Raw genomic sequence first — 23,023 nt, forward strand, 5'->3', positions numbered from 1 at the left:
TTCTGATTTGAAGGAGAGGTAGAGTTGGGTATCAGCTCCATACTGGTGGGCTCTCCCAGCAACTTCATGTAGATGTTAAAAAGCATGGGGGAGAGGACGGAACTCTGAGGCACCCCACAAGTGAGAACCCAGGGGTCTGAACACTCATCCCCCAACACCACTTTCTGGACATGGCCCAGGAGGAAGGAGCGGAACCACTGCATAACATTGCTCCCAGCTCCTCTAGATGGTCCAGAAGGATGCCAGGAGAGCATACAGAGTTCAGCACTTTTGTAACTCAAAGCAGCAAAACCCATTTCAATACCCAGGATTTTTCAGTTGGCTAAAACGAAAACACAAACTTTACTTGCATAGAAATATCTAAAGATTTTCATAAATATAGCTGTGCCAAATATGAGCCGAGGTGCAGTGGCTGCAGCACAAAATCGAAGGGATAGTTTGTATCCTACACTGGTGCTGGTACACCCACCACCCAATTCTGCAATATGCTTTGCAATTGCAAATTTGTATACAGAAAGCCTGCAAATTACGCATATTTAGCTCTATGCACTTAGCAAAAAAAAGAGAGAAAGAGAAAGAGAAAGGGGGCGTGCGTCCCAGGCGGAAAAGGACTTTGGCAGTCCTGTGTTTTGACTATACAGTATGTGGATTAGGCTTTAGGCGCACTCCCCAGAATGTAAACCCAGCGTAAGTTGGGGCATACTATACTTGGGATCTCAGAACACTTAAGATCCTTTGCAGTTACAGCTTTGTTTAACTGGAGTTTTAGCACATTAAAGGTTTTCTGAAATCTAACTTTAATATGCATCTTTTAAGGATTTCTGAAATCTATGTAGGATTTCTCTTTGTGTGAAATAATGTATTGCTATGTATGTTGGATGAAAATGGCTGTTGGAAGTAGCACTTGGTCTTTTTATGCTCAACTTTCTTGTTTTATGTTTAAAAAATGGTATTTCACTTAGTTTTAGGTTGTTTTTTGGGGGGTAAATGATTATTCACACAGGTTTGTCGCATTAATCCATCTAGTAATTTCTTTTGACTTTTCTAAGGTTCTAAAACGCCTTTCTGTCTTCTAGGCCCAAATGTCAGCATGATTGAGAACTGACTCAGAACCTCAAGACTTTACTTAAACATCTGATACGTGAAAGGAAGGGGTTTAACAGACCACTAACCATGGCAGACCCTTCAGCCGAAGTTCCCTTTTCTGTGATCACACAACCACAGCTAATTGAGGTAAGCAGAAACAGTTACAAGATTTTTACTAAGCTCTGCTGCTAAATTTTTAAGTCTGTGCAATTGTCAAGCTTACATTTCTAAGCTCTCGTGTAAAACAATCATGTACCATACTAAATGGCAAGAGTTGACAGCTGGTCAGCTGAAAAGGACCCCAAGCTGTGACATATTTTAAGCTTTTTCTAGCTACCACCGCTGGTAGGGTTTCTGAAGTGTTTTTTGGGGGCTGGGGGAGGGTCTTAACTTAATTCAGCTAACATTTTGCAAATGTAGTATAGGTAGAACCATATCTGGTTTTGCAGTACAGGTGGTAAATTGGCTAGAGGCCCACACAGATATAGCTTTGTGAAATGTCTATATCCATTCTTAAAGGACAAAATGAGGGAAGCCTTTCTCAAATGATTTTGAAATAAAACATATATCCAAGATGTTGATAAACTGTCACTGTAAAATGTACAGTTGATAAACTGTAAACTGATAAAGATGTTCGTGAAATCCTGTAATGTGTAGACAGTGCATGTTATTGCTAAGGAGTAGTATATCCTGAGAAGTAATCCTCTGACAGCATTTTTTCGCTTTTGGCATGCCTGTTACAGAATATGCTTGTCAGCAGAGTAATTGCACTTTATATTCATTCCCGTCAAACCCCACCCCCACCCCCCAAATGATTAACCTTCCAAAGTTACATGAAGTTGAATTGTAGTGGCTTAAGATAAGATGGAAAATATGTGAAAAGCAAACAAATTGAAACAACCAGGGCAGCCTCCAAAAGCAATGCTTTATAGAATGCCAAGTATTTTCCCCTCCATGATGTGGAATAGTTAGCACGTAATACATATATTGAACACTAAAGCTATAATGAAATTGTGGTCTACTTGCCTGACCTGACCTCAGTGGGTCACTGATAGAAAACCCATTTTTCCCAAGGCCTCAGATTTCTGTTTACTTAGTTGTATATGCTGTTTACATATTTTTTTCCCCTGGGAAGGTTCATCAAAGCAAGTAAACCTTAGTTGAATGTCATCTATGTTTGCAAAAGTCTAGTATATTGCCAGGATTTTTTTAAAAGTAAAAAGTTTAGTGGTGTGATCATGCCCCCTAAAACCTTCTGTCTCCTGTCCAAAGGAAATATAACTTAATGGGGTCTGGATAATGGCTTTGCTTACTTTTTCTGCCATTCTATGAGTTTCACAAGTTGATTGTTCATTACCATCTGAGTGTTATGGTATTTCATACTGAGGAGTGTAGGTCTACAAAAACCAGGCAGCATTGAAAAACCCACTTGCACATCACTTTAAACCATAATTTAAAATAAGTTTTTCCACCCCTACTCCTGGTGTACCAGAGGAAACAAACTACAAGATGGCCTCCTCATTATTTGTGGTTTGTTTCTCTGAAGTTGAAGAAGAGCAAATGTTTAAAATAAACTGGTTAAATGTGATGTCCAAAACCTACTCAACTTTGCACTGTTTTGAACATCTCCACTGCACAAGCATTTCAGATCAATCTTGCCTACATTGACTCCCAGTACGTTTCCGAGCACAATTCAAAGTGTTGGTGTTGACCTTTAAAGCCGTAAATGGCCTTGGTCCAGTATACCTGAAGGAGCATCTCCACCCCCATTGTTCTGCCCGGATGCTGAGGTCCAGCGCCGAGGGCCTTCTGGCAGTTCCCTCGCTGCAAGAAGCAAAGCTACAGGGAACCAGGCAGAGGGCCTTCTCGGTGGTGGTGCCTGCCCTGTGGAACGCCCTCCCATCAGATGTCAAAGAGATAAACAACTACCTGACATTTAGAAGACATCTGAAAGCAGCCCTGTTCAGGGAAATTTTTAATGTGTGGCATTTTAATGTATTTTTAATCTTTGTTGGAAGCCGCCCAGAGTGGCTGGGGAAACTCAGCCAGATGGGTGGGGTACAAATAATAAGTTGTTGTTGTTGTTGTTGTTGTTGTTGTTGTTGTTGTTGTTGTTGTTGTTGTTGTTATAGCTCCCCCACTTGCTGTTCTGGAGGTTCTTTCGGTTCCCCACCCCCCTACAAGCCAGTTGTGTGGGGCATGGACTTCTCTCTTGCTATTTGCTGAACAATTCACAGAATAATAGTTAGCATGTTTTATTACATAGTTGGAGACTGTGAGTTTGAGAATGCTAACCACATTTAAAAATCACAGCCTGATTGATTATATAAGGCCAGAATAGGCAGTGCGTTGTTGTTTTTCTGGCTTGAAGCAGCGTGACAGGGCTGTCCCGTCTCTAAGGGAATGAGACCCATGCTTGGCTTTCTGACACCACAGCGGAAAAGGTGTGGTAGGAGGGAGGGCAAGAGGTGGAGTAACCCAGAGGAGCACAGTAGGGTTTCTGCTGATTACATAAATTCTTTGGGAGTGTGTGTCGTGTGGGTCATAACTGTCTTGGCCACCACTATTTTTGTATGCTGCCCCTGGATTCAGCTTAACACAATGTCAACCCTGATGAAAGAGTGTGCTATGTTATTTGTATAAATGACAGTGATAAAATACTGGAAGTAGCCCTTAGGGAATGTGGCATTTTGAGTTTAGGCTATTCCCTCACGCTTTCTCAGAAAAAAGTCATTTGAGGGTTAAGGACAATGTGACTTCCTTGTGTATATTCTATTTCTCTCTCTCTCAAGCTATTTTCATTTTGTTGTTCCTTTGTAGTAATTTTACAATGAATAAATAGTAAGGAAGGTCAACACCCTATTTGGTTTTTTCCTGGCAGTCTGTGGAGGTTTGTAATCATAGCTTCCAACAGGGTCTCTTATGGTTTGTAATCATAGCTTCCAAAGAGGTCTCTGACCTCCTTGACACACAGTTGTTTCCACAGACTCCCAGTTGCTAAAAATCCCTTTTTGGTAATGCACACTTTGCACAAGCTCCTCTGTCACACACAACTGTCCAGCTCATATGACATTCTTCAACAGTTGCTGCATATTATATACTCAGGTTTCAAACTAAAATGCAAATAGGAGAAAATAGATAATGGGATTTTCTTGAACTTTTCCTTTCGTCCTTGAAGATAGGAACAATAAGATTCTGCTTTTCCTTTCATCCTTGAAGATAGGAACAATAATATTCTGCTTTTCCTTTCATCCTTGAAGATAGGAACAATAATATTCTGCTTTTCCTTTCATCCTTGAAGATAGGAACAATAATATTCTGCTTTCTAAAATACTAGCAAGGAGGTACAAGACAAGATTCAAACACCAAGATGTTGAAACCAGAACTTCCTTCAAAGGCTAATAGTTGGTTTGCTTTTTATAAAACAAGTAAACATAGAATCAAGAAGATGGTATCTTAAAGTGCCTTCTATGTGGAGTTCAAATCTGTGGCCATATTTTACATAATACTTTAGTTGGAAGAACTGTTTGCTTGCAGTTGTTGACTGCTTTGGAATAGTAGCTGGCTGGATCAATGACTGAAGGATAATGGAATCTTATTTGGCATACTGTTGTTTTCTTAAAATAAATTACAGTTTGTGTATTTTATATTTTATTGAATAGACTGTATTTAGAGTTTATTTTTAAATTCCTTTCACAAAGAAGAAAAAGTTCCTATCTCACAATTTTCAAGGTTTAAAAATATATTTCTACTGAAATCCAACCTAGCATACCATTTGCTCTGAACCAAAATTTAGGAACAGTAGCAAGTTTTTGAAGCTTATCAGAAGAACAGGAAACCACAATCCAATTTTCTCATACTACAGCTCTTAAATCCTATATATTTATTTGTTAGGTTATTGTGACTTTCTAGCACTTGAAGTAAGCGAGGCAATATAGGGGACATACAACTCAGTACATATTTGCCAAGGACAGAAGTGTTTGACTCCCAGCCCATTATAGTGCAAATCTTCTTTGTCCTTGCAAAACCAAAAGCGGGGGATATAAATAGTCGAAATGACTGAAAGTGGTATGTTCTGGTACTTTAAAAATGTCTAAATATAAATATACACAAATTTATTATGTGAATGGAATGAATGAAGAGAACCAGAGGATAATGGAGATAGATAGTTGGCGCAAAAGACAAGCAAACATTAAGGGACAGTGTGAGCAGAAGGGAACAGCATGGATTCCACAAAATGAAATTTTCATGTTGCCCAAACCCACGGTCTATACAGTGTAAGGTTTACTGCCATGCAGCTGGGTAGCGCAAGCAGGCTTGATAATTTACATTTTCTGCACCTAAGTAATAGGGTTCCCCCCTTTAAATACCACCCATAAATAGGTAACACAGCAGAGAGTAGCAAATCCAGTGAATTGCATTCTGTAATCAGGATCTGTTCACAGCATTGTCTTGGAATAAAAATTGTTGCTTATACAATCATACCTTGGATCTTGAACAAATCGGCTCCCGAACGATCAAAGCCCAGAAGTGAGTGTTCTAGTTTCTGAACGATTTTCAGAAGCTTCTGCGGCTTTGGTTTCTGAATGTTTTGGAAGTCAAACGAACTTCCAGAATGGATTCCGTTCGACATCCAAGCTACGAATGTAATTAACTTTGAAAAAAGTAGGCAGTACACTGGTGCCCCGCAAGACGAATGCCTCGCAAGACGAAAAACTCGCTAGACGAAAGGGTTTTCCGTTTTTTGAGTCATTCCGCAAGACGAATTTCCCTATGGGCTTGCTTCGCAAGACGAAACGTCTTGCGAGTTCTTGTGAGTTTGTTTCCTTTTTCTTAAAGCCGCTAAGCCGCTAATAGCTGTGCTTCGCAAGATGAAAAAAACGCAAGACGAAGAGACTCGCGGAACGGATTAATTTCGTCTTGCGAGGCACCACTGTATTGTGTGCTTGGATATTCTTAGCTGAAGCCTTTGAAATAACTATTACAGAGGCAGTGATAGATTGCATATTCCTGTTGACTTTTCAGCTCCTGTAAGATTTCCACTGAATAGTTTTCAGACTTGCTAGTTCCACATAGTCTTTTAGCTAGAAACTGAAATCCACTGACGTTCTTAGGTGTAATCCTGCTAGAAGACATCTATTACACATTGCATTCTCTAATTACTTACAGCATGCATACATATGGCCACACTAGAAGGCACAATAACATTACAGACAAAACTAGTTTAGCAGTTGTTCCCTTTTCTTAAAGAAGCCTTAGAACTATAATTCTGCGAGGAAACTTGGAGTTCGCTAACTGATAGCATGCAACAATTTCATCAAAAGATGTTCCTTAGCTTTGTACGGGAGAAGCTACCCCACATAAACTGGAATGATATATATATTTAAATTGTCAGGACACTTTTTGTTTTCCTCACATTAATTCTGAGGGTGCTATGTAACTGAACTACTTTATTCATTCATTGCTATCCTTTTGTACCATACATGCCTAAGGGGATGTTTGGTTCTTTATCTTTTTTTATGTTTCCCCTCCTTTGATTTTGTTGTTCCTTTCCTTGTTTTGTACCTATAGAAAAATACAATAAAACTGTTTATTAACAAAAGTTTTAACATTTGTAGCACAGTGATAGTTAATGCAGTACTGGTATGAAACCTAATTGCTGTATTTTTCGCGCTATAAGATGCACTTTTCCCCTCCTAAAAAGTAAGGGGAAATGTGTGTGCGTCTTATGGAGCGAATGCAGGCAGGAGGCTCTGCTCAGCGCTCCCTTTAAAGAGCTGTGTGGAGCTCATGGGAGAAGGGAGCGCGGCTCTTGAGGGAGCCTTCACCCCCCTGCCCGGGAGAGGCTGCGCGCAGCTATCCCATAAATCAGAACAGCAAGAGGCTATCCCAGAAACCACATCCCTCTTGCTGTTCTGGCTTCTGGGATTCAGAATATTTTTTTCTTTCTTGTTTTCCTCCTCCAAAAACTAGGTGCGTCTTATGGTCTGGTGCGTCTTATAGAGTGAAAAATACGGTAGCTGAATTTTCTCTTCCAGTGACTTGTAATACTTACGCAATCTATTTGACCACTGACTAGACAGCAAGGTGGGAAATTAATTAAGCTCAAAAGGCTTTTATCTGTTACATATTTTTTTACCCATAGAGGTAACTTTTGTTCAATACTACACATTACTATTAAAGATGGGCAAGCTCCCTCTCCCTCATGTCAGGTTAGCTCAGAAATGAGTTGAGCTATAGTATTTCCAAAAACAAGTCCCAAGCCAACCCAGTGTCTTGTCATGCCCTAGACTGCCCTTCTCTTTAAGGATAACTGGCCAAGTTTAGTGGCAGTGGAAGCAGAAGCACATAGGGAGAGAGAATTAGAGGAATCTATCCCTCCAGGACAAGATTAAAGTCTCTTGGGCATATGAGCTCCATCTCCTGCAGCTTCTCCCAAGGTCCATCTGGTCCACCAGGTCTTTGGTCCTGGCACATAGTTATGTGACGCAAACCTCCCCACATTTCTCCCCCCTTGCCCCACCACTTCTCTTGCCTTCAGCAGCCTGGTAAGTTATCTTTAAAGTGGATGGAGGAAGGTGAGTTGGGAATTGCATGGACTGATGTGGAGGGTAGGAGTGAAACTGGGAATTCTTCTCTGGCTCAGATTATAACTTGGGGCTTGGGAATGTGTTGAGTTCCCCCCCCCCCCTTTTCTTTTTTTGGAGGCAAAGTATTGTTTCCAGACCTGAGCCCAGATAGGTTCACCAGCATCCCTATTCAATGCATATACTTCTTGTGGAAATATATTAATAGTATTTGCAAGAACAAATGAGCCCTATATTCCAAACAAAGTGCTTGATTAACCTGGAGGTAGGCTGTATGAACTCTGTATTGATTTGTAATGTTTTGTTGAGTCTCTGGACCGTAATAAAGATAGTTGTTGTTGTATTAATAGTATCTAGAACAAAATTGGTAAATTTGAAATGGATACCAGTGACTACAGATCTGACATATACTATACCACCTGTTAAATTAGACAGATTCAGCTCCACCAACATGTTATTTTCCATACGTTCTTTTTTTATAACCATAGTTTTAAAGCTTTTGTTTTGTTTTGTTGTTTTGTTCTTTGATTTTGATTGCCTGTTCTTGTGGTCTTTAGTTTTCTAGCACTGCAGTACTTCCATAGCCTAACTTCTAATTCTGCTCTGTCTTCTTCTTTTCAGTCTACAGTGATGAGCGAACCCCAGTGCTACTACAACGAAACCATTGCCTTCTTTTACAACAGAAGTGGGAAGTACCTAGCCACTGAATGGAACACTGTGAGCAAGCTTGTGATGGGCCTTGGGATTACAGTATGTGTCTTCATCATGCTAGCCAACCTCTTAGTTATGGTGGCCATCTACGTCAACAGGCGTTTCCACTTTCCTATTTATTACCTAATGGCTAACTTAGCTGCTGCGGACTTCTTTGCAGGGCTGGCGTATTTTTACCTAATGTTTAACACAGGACCCAACACTAGAAGACTGACTGTAAGCACCTGGCTCCTTCGCCAGGGTCTCATTGACACTAGCCTGACAGCCTCTGTTGCCAACTTGTTGGCTATTGCCATTGAGAGGCACATCACAGTGTTCCGCATGCAGCTACATACCCGGATGAGTAATCGGCGTGTGGTGGTGGTAATTGTTGTCATCTGGACTATGGCTATTGTCATGGGCGCCATACCAAGTGTGGGCTGGAATTGCATCTGTGACCTCGCCCACTGTTCCAACATGGCACCACTCTATAGTGACTCTTACTTGGTCTTCTGGGCTATTTTCAACCTGGTCACCTTTGTAGTGATGGTGGTCTTGTATGCTCATATCTTTGGGTACGTGCGCCAGAGGACTATGAGAATGTCTAGGCACAGTTCTGGACCACGTAGGAATCGGGATACCATGATGAGTCTTCTGAAGACTGTGGTCATTGTGCTTGGTGAGTATGTTTGGCAGATTTTCTTTTCTCACAGCCATCCCAAATGGGACACCATTCAATCCTTGCTGGGAAGATGGAGGACTCCTTCCCCGCCAATACTCTTGTTGTATTGCATTTCAAGAAAATGCTGCGTGTTAAAAGTATTTCATGATGTAAAATACACATTTCAGTTGTGCCTTGTTCTGTGACTGTTTACTCCTAAGTCTTCCAAGTCATAGACTGCTGGGATGAATGACTTTCTCAGTTTGCATTCCTATTTTTGTAAGATCACTTTCACCAACACTTAACACCAGCATTCTAAATTGTACAAGTTACAGAGTTAACTTCCCTCCGTCCTGCACCCCAGCTGTATCCAGCATTTATCATGCAGGTGGAAGTGCCGCTGCAATCGTGGAAGGCCTTCCACATGAGCTCCAGCTATTGATGCTACTAAAGTACAGTGGTACCTCGGGTTACAGACGCTTCAGGTTACAGACTCTGCTAACCCAGAAATAGTGCCTCGGGTTAAGAACTTTGCCTCAGGATGAGAACAGAAATCGTAGGGCGGCGGCATGGCGGCAGCAGGAGGCCCCATTAGCTAAAGTGGTGCTTCAGGTTAAGAACAGTTTCAGGATAAGAACGGACCTCCAGAACGAATTAAGTTCTTAACCTGAGGTACCACTGTACTGTGGAAAGGAGGCTCACTGCATTGGCTTCCTCCTTGCTCATTGGAAGGGAAACTTAACTTTTAAGGCATAAGAAAGGCCCTTCCATGTTTAATAATAATAATAATAATAATAATAATAATAATAATAATAATTTATTTTTACCCCACCCATCTGGGCAGCTTCCAACAAAATATTAAAAAACAATAATCTGTTAAACATTAAAAGCTTCCCTAAACAGGACTGCCTTCAGTTGTCTTCTAAAAGTCTGGCAGTTGTTTTTCTCTTTGACATCTGGTGGGAGGAGGGCGTTCCACAGGGCGGGTGCCACTACCGAGAAGGCCCTCTGTCTGGTTCCCTGTAATTTGGCTTCTTGCAGCGAGGGAACCGCCAGAAGGCCCTCGGCACTGGTATGGTATACAACAAAATAACTATCTGAAGATATTATATTTGGGTCTTTTTGTTTGATAGTTAATGCCTAGCATGTGCAGTTTAGCATGTCTTGACGCCAGATGGTTTGCTGGCTATTATTCAGCATCCTTTTGTTCTGTTGGTTCAGTATGAAGATAACTACATTCTGAAAGCTGGATGTACATTCAGGCAGTTAATAGGAGTGAAATGCTCATTTTCCCCTGCTGAAAATATAACAAAGGCTTTGCATGTTAATGTTAGTCATACCCGACTAAGCCTCACTAAGTAACAGTGATGATTCTTACATTGTTTTGATAGTAATTGTTAGGACTGGAGCCAGCACGTGCTGTGGCTTTCAAAATATTTAAACACACACATAGCTCTGAGCAGCATCAGCCCTCATTTTACAGTCTCTCTCCAGTGTTTACATGCACAGGGATGTGAATTTAATCATGGTCCATTATCCTTTACTAATTATTGTATGTGAGACTGAGATGTACTTCTGTTTATGAAATTGTTAACAATAACTTTGCTAGCTATAGAAAAGAAGATTATCCCTCTTTTCCCCTTAACATATCTGCAAGCAATATTGTAAGGAATACAGGAAACTTAGGCAGCTGTTTGAACGTGTTATGCTAAAAATCTTGGAAGTTAAAACTAAAGAAGAGGATTTTCAGGAATTGGTGTTTGAATGAAAACTAATTTCAAGGAGAGATACTAAGTTGACTTTGCCTTTGGCATAGAAAGGCAGGACATAAATATCAACACAAATGGGGAAAAAATAATTCCACTTATTAAGGTGTAAGGCCTGTTGATTTGAGTTGGATTAACTTCTGAGTAAACAAGTTCAGGATTGTGCTACACTTAGAAGTACTGCTTACTTCTAAGCAGTAGCGGATGGCATGGTGCAGCCACAACACTCACCTGATCCCACATCAGTTGCATCACTGCCACTTACCTGAAGGTGGAGGTGCAGGGGCAACGCCAACACTGCAAATACAGCAACAGAGCCAGTCTGGCACTCTTGCTAGTGCGTTTGCACCTCACCACCACCTTGCCCCTCTACCTCCCAGAAAGCAGAAGTGACACGGACAACCTGTGGTCAGGTGAGTGCCACCACCCGGTCGTTATCTAAGGCCCCATCTGCACTATGCGCTTAAAGCAGTATTATACCAATTTAAGCAGTCATTACATAGCGCAGATGGGACCTAAATAAGCATGTTTAAGACTGCACTACACAAATACGGGTGACATGTTTAAACAGTGTGTGGCACTGTGGGTTAAACCACAGAGCCTAGGACTTGCCGATCAGAAGGCCGGCAGTTCGAATCCCCACTACAGGGTGAGCTCCCATTGCTTGGTCCCAGCTCCTGCCAACCTAGCAGTTCAAAAGCACGTCAAAGTGCAAGTAGATAAATAGGTACCACTCTGGCAGGAAGGTAAACGGCGTTTCCGTGCGCTGCTTGGTTCGCCAGAAGCGGCTGAGTCATGCTAAGGCCACATGACCTGGAAGCTGTACGCCGGCTCCCTTGGCCAATAAAGCGAGATGAACACCGCAACCCCAGAGTCGGTCACGACTGGACCTAACGGTCAGGGGTCCCTTTACCTTTTACACAAACACCAGGGGATGCCAAGTGCAAATGTTGTTTTGATGGCTTACAAGAAGAGGTTGCCTGGTTTTTCAGAGGTGATAATTACTTTTAAATATATAAAATAAAAACATTACCGTATTGGCCCAAATATAAGCCGTACCCGCAAATAAGCCGCGCCTTTTAAATTGAAGGGGGGGGGGGGGGAGAGAGAAAAAAGACAATACCTGGGCTGCTTCCTTCCTCCTTCTTTTCAATGGCTTAGGGAAAGCTTGGGAGCGGTGGGTGGACTGTGCGCCATTGCCCCGTTGTCCCAGGCTGCTCTCTGGGGAGGGGGAGCCATGCCGCTTTGCAGGTGGTGTAAGGTCATGAATATAAGCCGCTTTTTAACTTTTCACTGTTGGAATTTGGGGGGAAAGTGTGGCTTATATTCAGGCCAATACAGTAGTTTTCTTTAATAAGGAGAAGAAAGAAATGTGTTTGATGGTTTCCTGAGACCATCTTTTTAGAATTCTACGAAAGCTTAAGCAATTTTATAATTAAAAACTTGTAAACACTTCTACAGAGTTCTGAACACATTGAGAATAAATAGCTACTGCGATCTGTCACATCATATCTGAATACAGTGGTACGTCGGGTTACATATGCTTCAGGTTACATACGCTTCAGGTTACACACTCCGCTAACCCAGAAATAGTGCTTCAGAACTTTGCTTCAGGATAAGAACAGAAATCGTGCTCCGGCGGCACGGCGGCAGCAGGAGGCCCCATTAGTTAAAGTGGTGCTTCAGGTTAAGTATGGACCTCCGGAACGAATTAAGTACTTAACCCGAGGTACCACTGTATAGCACTGTTTATTATTAGGTTTATATTCTTTACCTTTTTCCAATGAACTCAAGGTGCTGTATGTGGTTTTCCCATTTTATCCTCACAGTCCTGTGAGATAGATTAGACCAGGGGTCAGCAAACTTCTTCAGCAGGGGGCCGGTCCACTGCCCCTCAGACCTTATAGGGGGCTGGACTATATTTTTTTGTGGGGGGAATGAACTAATTCCTATGCCCCACAAATAACCCAGAGATGCATTTTAAATAAAAGGACACATTCTACTCATGTAAAAACATGCTGATTCCTGGGCCATCCGTGGGCCAAATTTAGAAGGCGATTGGGCCAGATCCGGCCCCCGGGCCTTAGTTTGCCTACCTATGGGTTAGACTGAGAGACTATGACTAGCCCTGTGAGTTTTATGGCTGGAATTTTAACTAGGCTTCCTCAGTCCTAGTCTAGAACTGGACTCTAAGCACCACATTGTACTGGCTACCCAATATCTGCCTGTCAACCAAAAGCTATAGTTTTTGTTCAGACAACTAACAAATTTGAATAGTACCACAAGTATACATTATTTTTTAGTGTCAGAAGCATGGCTGTATGGTGTTCATCACCAGTTTAGTAGGCTTCAGAGAAGTGGTATACGTATAGAAGTCGTTTACGTATAGTTAAAGCCATGGTTTTCCCAGTAGTGATGTATGGAAGTGAAAGCTGGACCATAAAGAAGGCTGATCACAGAAGAATTGATGCTTTTGAATTATGGTGCTGGAGGAGACTCTTGAGAGTCCCACGGACTGCAAGAAGATCAAACGTATCCATTCTTAAGGAAATCAGCCCTGAGTGCTCATTGGAAGGACAGATCCTGAAGCTGAGGCTCCAATACTTTGGCCACCTCATGAGAAGAGAAGACTCCCTGGAAAAGACCCTGATGTTGGGAAAGATGGAGGACACAAGGAGAAGGGGACGACAGAGGATGAGATGGTTGGACAGTGTTCTCGAAGCTACCAACATGAGTTTGACCAAACTGCGGGAGGCAGTGGAAGACAGGAGTGCCTGGCGTGCTCTGGTCCATGGGGTCACGAAGAGTCGGACACGACTAAACGACTAAACAACAAAAGAGAAGTGGGAGCATAATACTTTCTGTTTGGACTTTCAGATTTAGACTTCCATAACTTATCAAGCACTTGGGTTCTTCCAAACTGAAATGTTTTAATGGAGTTCCCGAGTAGAAGGTCAAGCTGCCAATTATCCCTCATTTTTAAAGAGCTGCCATCATTGAAAGAGCAAATGAGTGGAAAATTCTGCATTCTACCTCAGGCATTTCTTTCTGTACAGCATGAATGGCAATGTTAGCAATCTGACTCTGCCAAGACTGTATTTCCTAGTCTTGGAAAAGCTAAATAGGTCTAATATATGCTCTCAGACATGCGTGTGGAAAAGATTACTGAATGTTTATCTGCATGTTGCATGGATTTTTCCAAATAAACTTTTGGCTTTATGCATCAGTAAACCTTGTATACAATACTGTGTGGAGAGAGAGAGAAGTACTCTGGCTTCTCCATTGCCCTAGCACCTGGTTGTTGCATCTGTTATCTGAGACAAAATGAAGGCTCTTGCTGCGAAGGAGGAAAGGGGGAAAGAAAATATTTGTGTTCTTTTAAAGGAAAAGTCCCCGCAGCTAGCTTTTAAACAAAGTTTGAGCTGCCTTAACTCTTTTTATATTGGGAGAATTAGGTACACACCAAATCCGATTACTGGATAAATGGCATTTTAATGTCTGTGGCAAAGAATTCCTTAGAGTCGTGGCTTGCATGTGACAGAATGACTAAGTGTGCGAGTTCTCCCTTCACACAGCTAGGAACGTAATCGGGAGATGCGGCAAGTCATTCAGCAATCGCAACAGCTTTAGGACATTGAAAGAGGAGGCATCCTAACGACAATCGAAATACAGTGGTACCTCGGGTTACATACGCTTCAGGTTACATACGCTTCAGGTTACAGACTCCGCTAACCCAGAAATAGTGCTGCAGGTTAAGAACTTTGCTTCAGGATGAGAACAGAAATTGTGCTCCGGCGGCACGGCAGCAGCAGGAGGCCCCATTAGCTAAAGTGGTGCCAGTGGCGTAGCGTGGGGGGTGCATGGGGGGCCGGCCGCACTGGGCGCAACATTGGGGGGGGCGCTCGCACTCGAGTGCTAAAATCCACGGGTTAGGGGGCGCAAATTACTTGCCTTGCCCCGGGTGCTGACAACCCACGCTACGCCACTGAGTGGTGCTTCAGGTTAAGAACAGTTTCAGCTTAAGAACGGACCTCCGGAACGAATTAAGTTCTTAACCACTGTATGATCTTCACTTGCATGTATAGAATATGGTGGCTCTTCAAAAAGGAAGCTGCACTCATGTCATGGAGATGTGCTTTTGTGCAATGAGTTTAAGATCAGAGGTTAAGTGCTTTCATTTTTGAAGAGCCTGTGAATCCATTTAAACCCACATTGTATACAGGCAACTTCTCTTTCTTTCTCTCTGAAGTAATTCCCTTTTTAGTATAGTTGAGGGGTGGGGGCACGGATCTTTCCAATGAACAGAAAAGTGTTTTCATCCATCCCTTCTGTACTCATAGAAGGGCCAAACAAGAGAATCTTGTTTATCTGCCCAGTAAATGCATAACATTGTGTCTGCCATCTCTTTTACAGCCTTGCTTTGCTCCAATAGGATGGTTTCCCTTCTCCAGATGGGGGGAAATCTGCTCCTGGTGGCATGAGTGATGTGGGATCCAATCGAGTTTCACAAGAGGGTTCATTGTTTTGACTTATGACTAAGATGACTTGAACCTCTGGCTGGAGCAGTCGGGAGCTGGCACACTGCATCATCCGACAGAATTGCTGAAATGTTTAATCTTGGGGCAAAGTCAAAACAGAAGAGATCCCCCCCCCCATTCATGCTCTTTTTGTGTTTTCCCCCCTCGGAGTAAAATATTTTAAACAGAAGGAAATGATTTCATAGTTTGAGCTCTTTTCTCTTTTTAACAAGGCTGCTTTTGAAATAGCTAAAGTAATGGAGAACATAAAACTCCTTCTCCATAGCATGCCTCTTTGCTCTGGGGCTTACATAGAAATTGATTTATATAGCATACATAGGCATGAAAATGGACCTTGGTCAGGCACTGATTCAAAGCCTAGCAGAAAAGTTTTAAATTTGAAATGTGCTTTAGAAAAGAGAGCTTACGGGAACGTTGTCTACTTGTACTTTGAGCAGATTGAAATACTAGGCATCCTTTCCTGGATCCAAGTCCCTCTGAATAAATTTGTCCAGGATTCAGGTGTTAAAATAATTTATTTATTTTTAGTTTTATGGAATTTCCAAGACAAATAAAAATGCACTCAGTACATTGGCTAGGCAGCCCAGGAGCCACTTAAACACAGCTCTGTCTCATGCCACTAACGGGGCATGGAGGGAATTTGCAGTGGACTGGCCACATCACACATTACAAAAACTTTGGAACAGTGATGGAACCGTTGTCATTGGGAGGGCATTTTCTGAGGCACCCCTATAACAAATATTTTCATCTGGTTTGCACATAGCACTAAACCATGGTTTATTAAACTGGCTTAGCATTATGTGCCAACCATGCCCACATACTTGTTGTTGTTTAGTCGTTTAGTTGTGTCCAACTGTTCGTGACCCCATGGACCAGAGCACACCAGGCACTCCTGTCTTCCACTGCCTCCCGCAGTTTGGTCAAACTCATGCTGGTAGCTTCAAGAACACTGTCCAACCATCTCGTCCTCTGTCGTCCCCTTCTCCTTGTGCCCTCAATCTTTCCCAGCATCAGGGTCTTTTCCAAGGAGTCTTCTCTTCTCATGAGGTGGCCAAAGTATTGGAGCCTCAGCTTCAGGATCTGTCCTTCCAGGGAGCACTCAGGGCTGATTTCCTTAAGAATGGGTAGGTTTGATCTTCTTGCAGTCCATGGGACTCTCGTCTCCTCCAGCACCATAATTCAAAAGTATCAATTCTTCGGTGATCAGCCTTCTTTATGGTCCAGCTCTCACTTCCCACATACTTAACTTTGTAATAAATCTAGATGCCAACTTTGCTGCCACATACACCCGGACAACATCATTATTGGCCCCAGTAACATCAAACATACCAACTCAGGCCTATTTAATTGTTCATCTTCCAACATTATATATGCTATCAAAATGCCAACAGTGCCCTTCAGCTCTCTATATTGGACAAACAAGACAGACCTTACGCCAAAGAATAAATGGACACAAATCTGACATCAGGAACCATAAAACAGAAAAACCAATAGGAGAACACTTCAGTCTCCCAGGACATTCTATACAAGATCTTAAAGTAGCTGTCTTATTGCAAAAGAATTTTAGAAATACACTTGAAAGAGAAGTTGCTGAATTACAACTCATTACCAAACTAAAAACTATGGAGAAACTTGGTCTGAATAGAGAGATTGTATTCATGTCCCATTATACATGCTAAAGCTAATTTTGATCATCTATCCCTTTAAAAATCCCTTGCCCTTCCCTGTAGAACCAGCTGCCATCATTAACAGTCATCAACAGTTATAAGGTTATAGTGATCTCTGCTTCAGAATATCTGAAGAAGTGTGTATACCCAAGAAATCTCATACCGATATAGTTTATACTTAGTTGGTCTTTAAGGTGCTACTGGAACATCTTTCAATAATTTTTTAAAAATCTTTCATCATTGTTATTTATTACGACAGACCAACACAGCTACGTACCTTTGGTTTGTCTTACTGCCAATAAACCATGATCTGAAGCCATAGCTTCTTGTTGCCTTACAAACTGTGGTTTGTTTTAAGTATGGCTTGGCATTATGCTTGATCAAACCCATCCACATTTCTTTAACCATAGTTTGTTTGACCACCACACCCCAGAGGTTCGCGAAACTATAAGTTGTGAGAGCAGCTAGAAGGCAGATCAAGCTTTGAAGAGACAGGCTATGGTTTATTTGATCATCTGGAGGCTAGCCTGTGGTTTGTTAAACAACGATGGCTTAATGTTATGTGAAAACTAGGCCATTTAATAAATGTCCCGTTATGCAGTGGGAGCAATGAACATAAAATGAAAGCTGTCTTATCACTAGTCCAGCATTCTCTTTCCCACAGTAGCTAACCAGCTACCCATGGAGAGCCCAAAAGCAAGGCATATCGGCAATAGCCATCACTCATATTGTTGCGTGTCGAGAACCCGCAGCCACCCCCTCGTTGGAAATAACTCACACAAGGACACGCATATTAGGTTTATGTTTTTGGGCAAATTTTGGCCACAACTTTACAGTGGTACCTCGGGTTACATACGCTTCAGGTTACAGACTCCACTAACCCAGAAATAGTGCTTCAGGTTAAGAACTTTGCTTCAGGATAAGAACAGAAATTGGGCTCCAGTGGCGCGGCGGCAGCAGGAGGCCCCATTAGCTAAAGTGCTTCAGGTTAAGAACAGTTTCAGCTTAAGAACGGACCTCCGGAATGAATTAAGTACCTAACCCGAGGTACCACTGTATTGAAATTACAGAATGTGAGTGGTATTGGCTTAGGCATTGATTGAACCTGACTATATCTGACTCCTGCCCATTGTGCAGGTAGTCCCAGTAAGGGTAAGCCCTGTCGATGCGCACCAACTCAAGCTCCCCCTGGTGTTCCCGTCGGGGTCGTGTCAAGGCCTTAGCCCCCCAGCAGGGCTTCAGACTAGATCAACACCCCCGGATTCCTTTAATGGAATACCCTTAAGCATGGAGGGGCAGGTGATGGCCACACCTCCCCTCCCCCACACAAGGTCAAAGCAAGGCATATCGGCAATAGCCATCACTCATATTGTTGTCTCCCAACAGCTTGTAACTGAAGCAAGCTGCCTCTGATCCTACTAACCATTGATAGCCTTCTCCTGCTTTACTTTGCATGAGCAAGTCACCACCACATCCTGTGGTACTGAATTCTGTAGTTTCGCTGCATGCTGCCTTTTGTCTGTCTTGAATCTCATCACTCTTCAGCTCCAGTGGACGATCTGAGGTTCAGTACTGCAAGAAAGGCAGAGGGAGTCTCTGTCTACACGCTTCGCACCATAAATAATTGTACACAGCGACTTAAATTATGAGATGAATACTGAGTCAATTGCAATAATGCGCCACATAAATAAATTTTGTACAGACATATATATATGCACATTGGCTTAGACAGGGACCACTGCCTTTAATAAAAGATTCACCTTATTGAATTTGGCTCCCAAGAGGACCTCTGACACAGCAGCGTTGGTGTTCCTAGAGATTTTGGAAGATAACTGGGTTTTGTAAGGGTTTTTGAATGGCCAATGGAGCAGATCATTGTTTGCACAGCTGCAGTGAAAGAATGCCTGTTAGAGTGGGTATTCCAAGTACTTTGAAGTGTGTGAGTGAGAGAGAAAGGAGGATAGTTTTTTCCTTTGCACAATAGCTTCGTTTTATACCCACATGTTCTGTTAAAAAGCATGTATCCTAGTCTCCTCCTATATTTTATATTACCTGTTTTCATTGCTGCCTGATCATCATTATTGTTAACAATAATTCACCTAATAGTTTAGTTTGAAATCACTTGTGAAACTGAAAGCAAAATAGGCTTGTTAAACAAAGAACCTTAATGAAAGATTGATTAGTCAAAATGATGGTTTTCTCTAGTATTTACAAGTAAAGCATATGTTAAATAACTTAAAAACAAGATACAAGTTAGTAATAAATTAGACGATTTTTGAACTGTTAATTACAAATGTAAATCACTTGCCAGGAACTTTAGCACAAATTTGTAAAATCATTGCGGAACCAGAAATGCTTAGTAACCGTTACCAGGCAAAATGGAAGGCAGACATTCTAAGAATAATACCAGTAGAAAAATGGATATGGAAAAATATTCCATGATTTACCTTCTGTAAGAATCTTCAGGATTTTTCTTAGTAAAACCATCACTCAGTGGGATTTAATACCAGCCAGACTGAATAGAATTTATCCAACTTGGACTGATCATTGTTGGAGATGTAAAGCATCCAGTACAGATCATGTGTTATGGGAATGTCCTATAATTAAGACCTTTTGGCAAGCTGTTTTACAAGAAATAAGAAATATCCTTGGTTATGGGATCAAGTTGGGATTTTGTTTGGTTATCTTAGAGCTACTACATCTGAGGAAGATTTTGAAAAGGTGGTCTTATTTATTAATGTCAGCTAGAATGCTAATTTGTCAAAACATGGGGGAAAACCTAAACCACCATCTATAGACACTTGGATTTCTAAGGTATGGGAAATTGTCTATATATGGTCAAGCTGACAGGCACAATTAGAGAAAAAGAAGGCAAAATGAATGACAATATTTGTAGAAAAAAAATGAGTTTGGTTATCATTTGTTGGAACAATGAAGTACAAGATCCACTTAATCCGTATCTGTTCTTACTAGGAGAAATATTATAAAGAATTGCCCATTTTAAAATGTTATGAGTGCTAATGTTGATATTTGTAAAGGAAAAAATGATTAAAAGAAGGTAAAGGGACGCGGGTGGCACTGTGGGTTAAACCACAGAGCCTAGGACTTGCCGATCAGAAGGTCAGCGATTCGAATCCCCACGACGGGATGAGCTCCCATTGCTCGGTCCCTCCTCCTCACCTAGCAGTACGAAAGAACATCAAAGTGCAAGTAGATAAATAGGTACCGCTCCAGTGGGAAGGTAAACGTCATTTCCGTGCACTGCTCTGGTTCACCATAAGTGGCTTATTCATGCTGGCCGCATGACCCGGAAGCTGTCTGGGGACAAACGCCAGCTTCCTCGGCCTATAGAGCGAGATGAGCACCGCAACCCCAGAGTCATCTGCGACTAGACCTAATAGTCAGGGGTACCTTTACCTTTACAGGAGATTTACAATAATAATTAATTCAATGCAAAGCTATAGAAAATTACTTTTTTGGCCCAAAAGTATAGTACAAGCACTTTTATTCCTGACAAGCTACAAGTTAAGGTGTTGAATATGGTGCCAGTACACCTTCATTATTGCATTCCTCCACAAAAAGAAAGCTTTGTTTTTGATGACCCAGTAATTCCAGCAGTGTGACACATCAGCTAACTGCGATTCCAATAGGAAAGAGTTTAACAAGGCATGCTGGAGTTTTGACCATTTCCCACTTCCCACCTCCCCCCGCCAGCAAGAACCCTTTGCTGTCATAGCAGATTGAAGCTGACATTTCACCATGCAGGCCTTACTCTCTGTTTGCTGTACAGCTCAAGGAAATGCTACATTTTCATAGCTTCAGTGAGGATTAGTGACATAAGTGGAAGGTAGTTATTTTCAGTAAAGTATCTATATGAGGTCATGGAAACCTATTCAGTGAATTGCGCTCCCTCCCTCCCTCCCTCCCTCTCTCTCTCTCTCTCTCTCTCTGGTAAAGGTAAAGGTACCCCTGCCCGTACGGGCCAGTCTTGACAGACTCTAGGGTTGTGCGCCCATCTCACTCAAGAGGCCGGGGGCCAGCGCTGTCCGGAGACACTTCCGGGTCACGTGGCCAGCGTGACATCGCTGCTCTGGCGAGCCAGAGCCGCACACGGAAACACCGTTTACCTTCCCGCTAGAAAGCGGTCCCTATTTATCTACTTGCACCCGGGTGTGCTTTCGAACTGCTAAGTTGGCAGGCGCTGGGACCGAGGAACGGGAGCGCACCCCGCCGCGGGGATTCGAACCGCCGACCTTTCGATCGGCAAGCCCTAGGCACTGAGGCTTTTACCCACAGCGCCACCCGCGTCCCCTCTCTCTCTCTCTCTCTATATATATATATATAAAAGGGAAGAATTTCAAGAGGTGCTGCTGTAACTGAGTGGAAAGCACTACAGCAGCTTTAAGTTTTGATGTCTGTTCCTGTTTTGTCAACCCTTCCTGATTACTAATGGCAACGGCCATAGAATTGTAGAATTGTGAAGTTGGAAGGAATCTCAACTAAAGCATCCATGACAGATCCAACATCTGCCTGAAACCTCCAGTGAAAGAGTCCACCACTTTCTGAGGGAATCTGTTCCAGTGTCAAACAGCTCTTACTTTCACAAAGGTCCTCCTGGAATAGCATTAGCCTTTTTTGCTGCTACAACACTCCACTGACTCACGTTAAGCTTGTGGTCTATTAAGACCCCTAGATCCTTCTCACATGTACCCCTGGCAAGCCAGGTGTCCTCCCATCTTCTGTTTCTGCAGCTGGTTATTCCTGCCTAAGTGTAGAACCTTACATTTGTCCATATTGAAATCCATTTTGTTCGTTTTGGTCCAGTTCCCCAATCAGTTAAGGCCATCATGAATTCCGATTCTGTCATCTGCGGCATTAGCCAACCCTCTCAGTTTGGTGTCATCTGTAAATTGGATGAGCGCCCCCTCAATTCCTTGATCCAAGTCATTTTCAAAGACGTTGGGCAACAACGGGCCCAGGATAGATCCCTGTGGCACCCCACTTACGAATTGTGAATATGTCAGAACTGATTGAGTTCCTGCTTATGTTTTCCCCTCCGCCTTCAACTCTTTATTTAGTTTAAATTTTTAAAAGGTGGTATATTGCTAAAGTGAATATTTGACTGGAGTGAGGGAAGGTTAGGTCATGACATGAGCATTCTGTGTTATCTGGCAGTGTGATGCTTTGTTGGCTTTAAAAAATAAAGATAATACTGTGTGTTAATGGAACCATAGGAAAGCAGCTGTCTTTCAGAGGTGACGAAGGCTCTGTAGCATTGCTACTCATAAAAAAAGAGAAAGATGTGGTGACAAGCTGTGAAACGAAACAAAACTAAAGGGCCAAGAAGATCTAATAATCTTTGGATGTCCACACCAGCTCATTCTCACATGATCTGTCATTCAAAATTGTCCAAGGAACCATGGGCAGTTGACATCTCATGCTCTTCTGAAATGAGGTTCCTCCAGCAATAGAGAGCCTATGGTACTTTCCCATGGAGCAGTTGACACAAGGTTTACAACAGGTGAGGATGCATCAGGGAAAGAAGTGTATTTCTCCCCAAATAAAATTAAGAGCTTTCAGAAAATGCCATAGGTGCAGTACAGAAGTGCAGCAATGATAGAAGTCTGGACCAGAGTGGGAGAACTCTTCAGTTCCATTGTGGAAATTCTAGGCAGAAGAGCCATATCAAAAATAAAGAGGGTGTGGCTAAATTGTAAGCTTAGGTACACATCCTTAACATACATCTGCATACTATTTTCACGGGTATCATCTGTGCCAAGCAACTGAGAGTGTGCTAAAGCAACATTCTAAAGTCTTAGCAAATCTTGAGTCAGCCCTTGAAGGGTTAATTCATGACCTCATGTTATTGTTTCAATGTTTCTTATTATATTTGCCATCTAAATTGCAGGCAAACCCATAAGGACATAAAAATTATTGTTCTATGAGTGGCAGCTACAATTCTAATGATAGAAACAGATGTGTAAGCTGCAGCAAGATTCCTTGGTGGCTGTATTTTTTGGCCTTTGTG

At 42.2% G+C, this 23,023-nt stretch overlaps 1 protein-coding gene across 1 annotated transcript in view; it reads left to right on the plus strand.

The window, feature by feature from the left end:
• Positions 1-23,023, plus strand: part of LPAR1 (lysophosphatidic acid receptor 1) — a 56,812-nt gene that overhangs the window by 20,059 nt on the left and 13,730 nt on the right. The window contains exons 2-3 of the mRNA XM_028711933.2: positions 1,077-1,233; positions 8,295-9,042. Coding sequence (XP_028567766.1) covers positions 1,174-1,233; positions 8,295-9,042 — 808 coding nt within the window. The 5' untranslated portion in view covers positions 1,077-1,173. The remainder of the gene's footprint in view (positions 1-1,076; positions 1,234-8,294; positions 9,043-23,023) is intronic.

The sequence above is a fragment of the Podarcis muralis genome, chromosome 17 (assembly GCF_964188315.1).
Source record: "Podarcis muralis chromosome 17, rPodMur119.hap1.1, whole genome shotgun sequence".
In the NCBI taxonomy this organism is placed as follows: Eukaryota; Metazoa; Chordata; class Lepidosauria; order Squamata; family Lacertidae; genus Podarcis; species Podarcis muralis.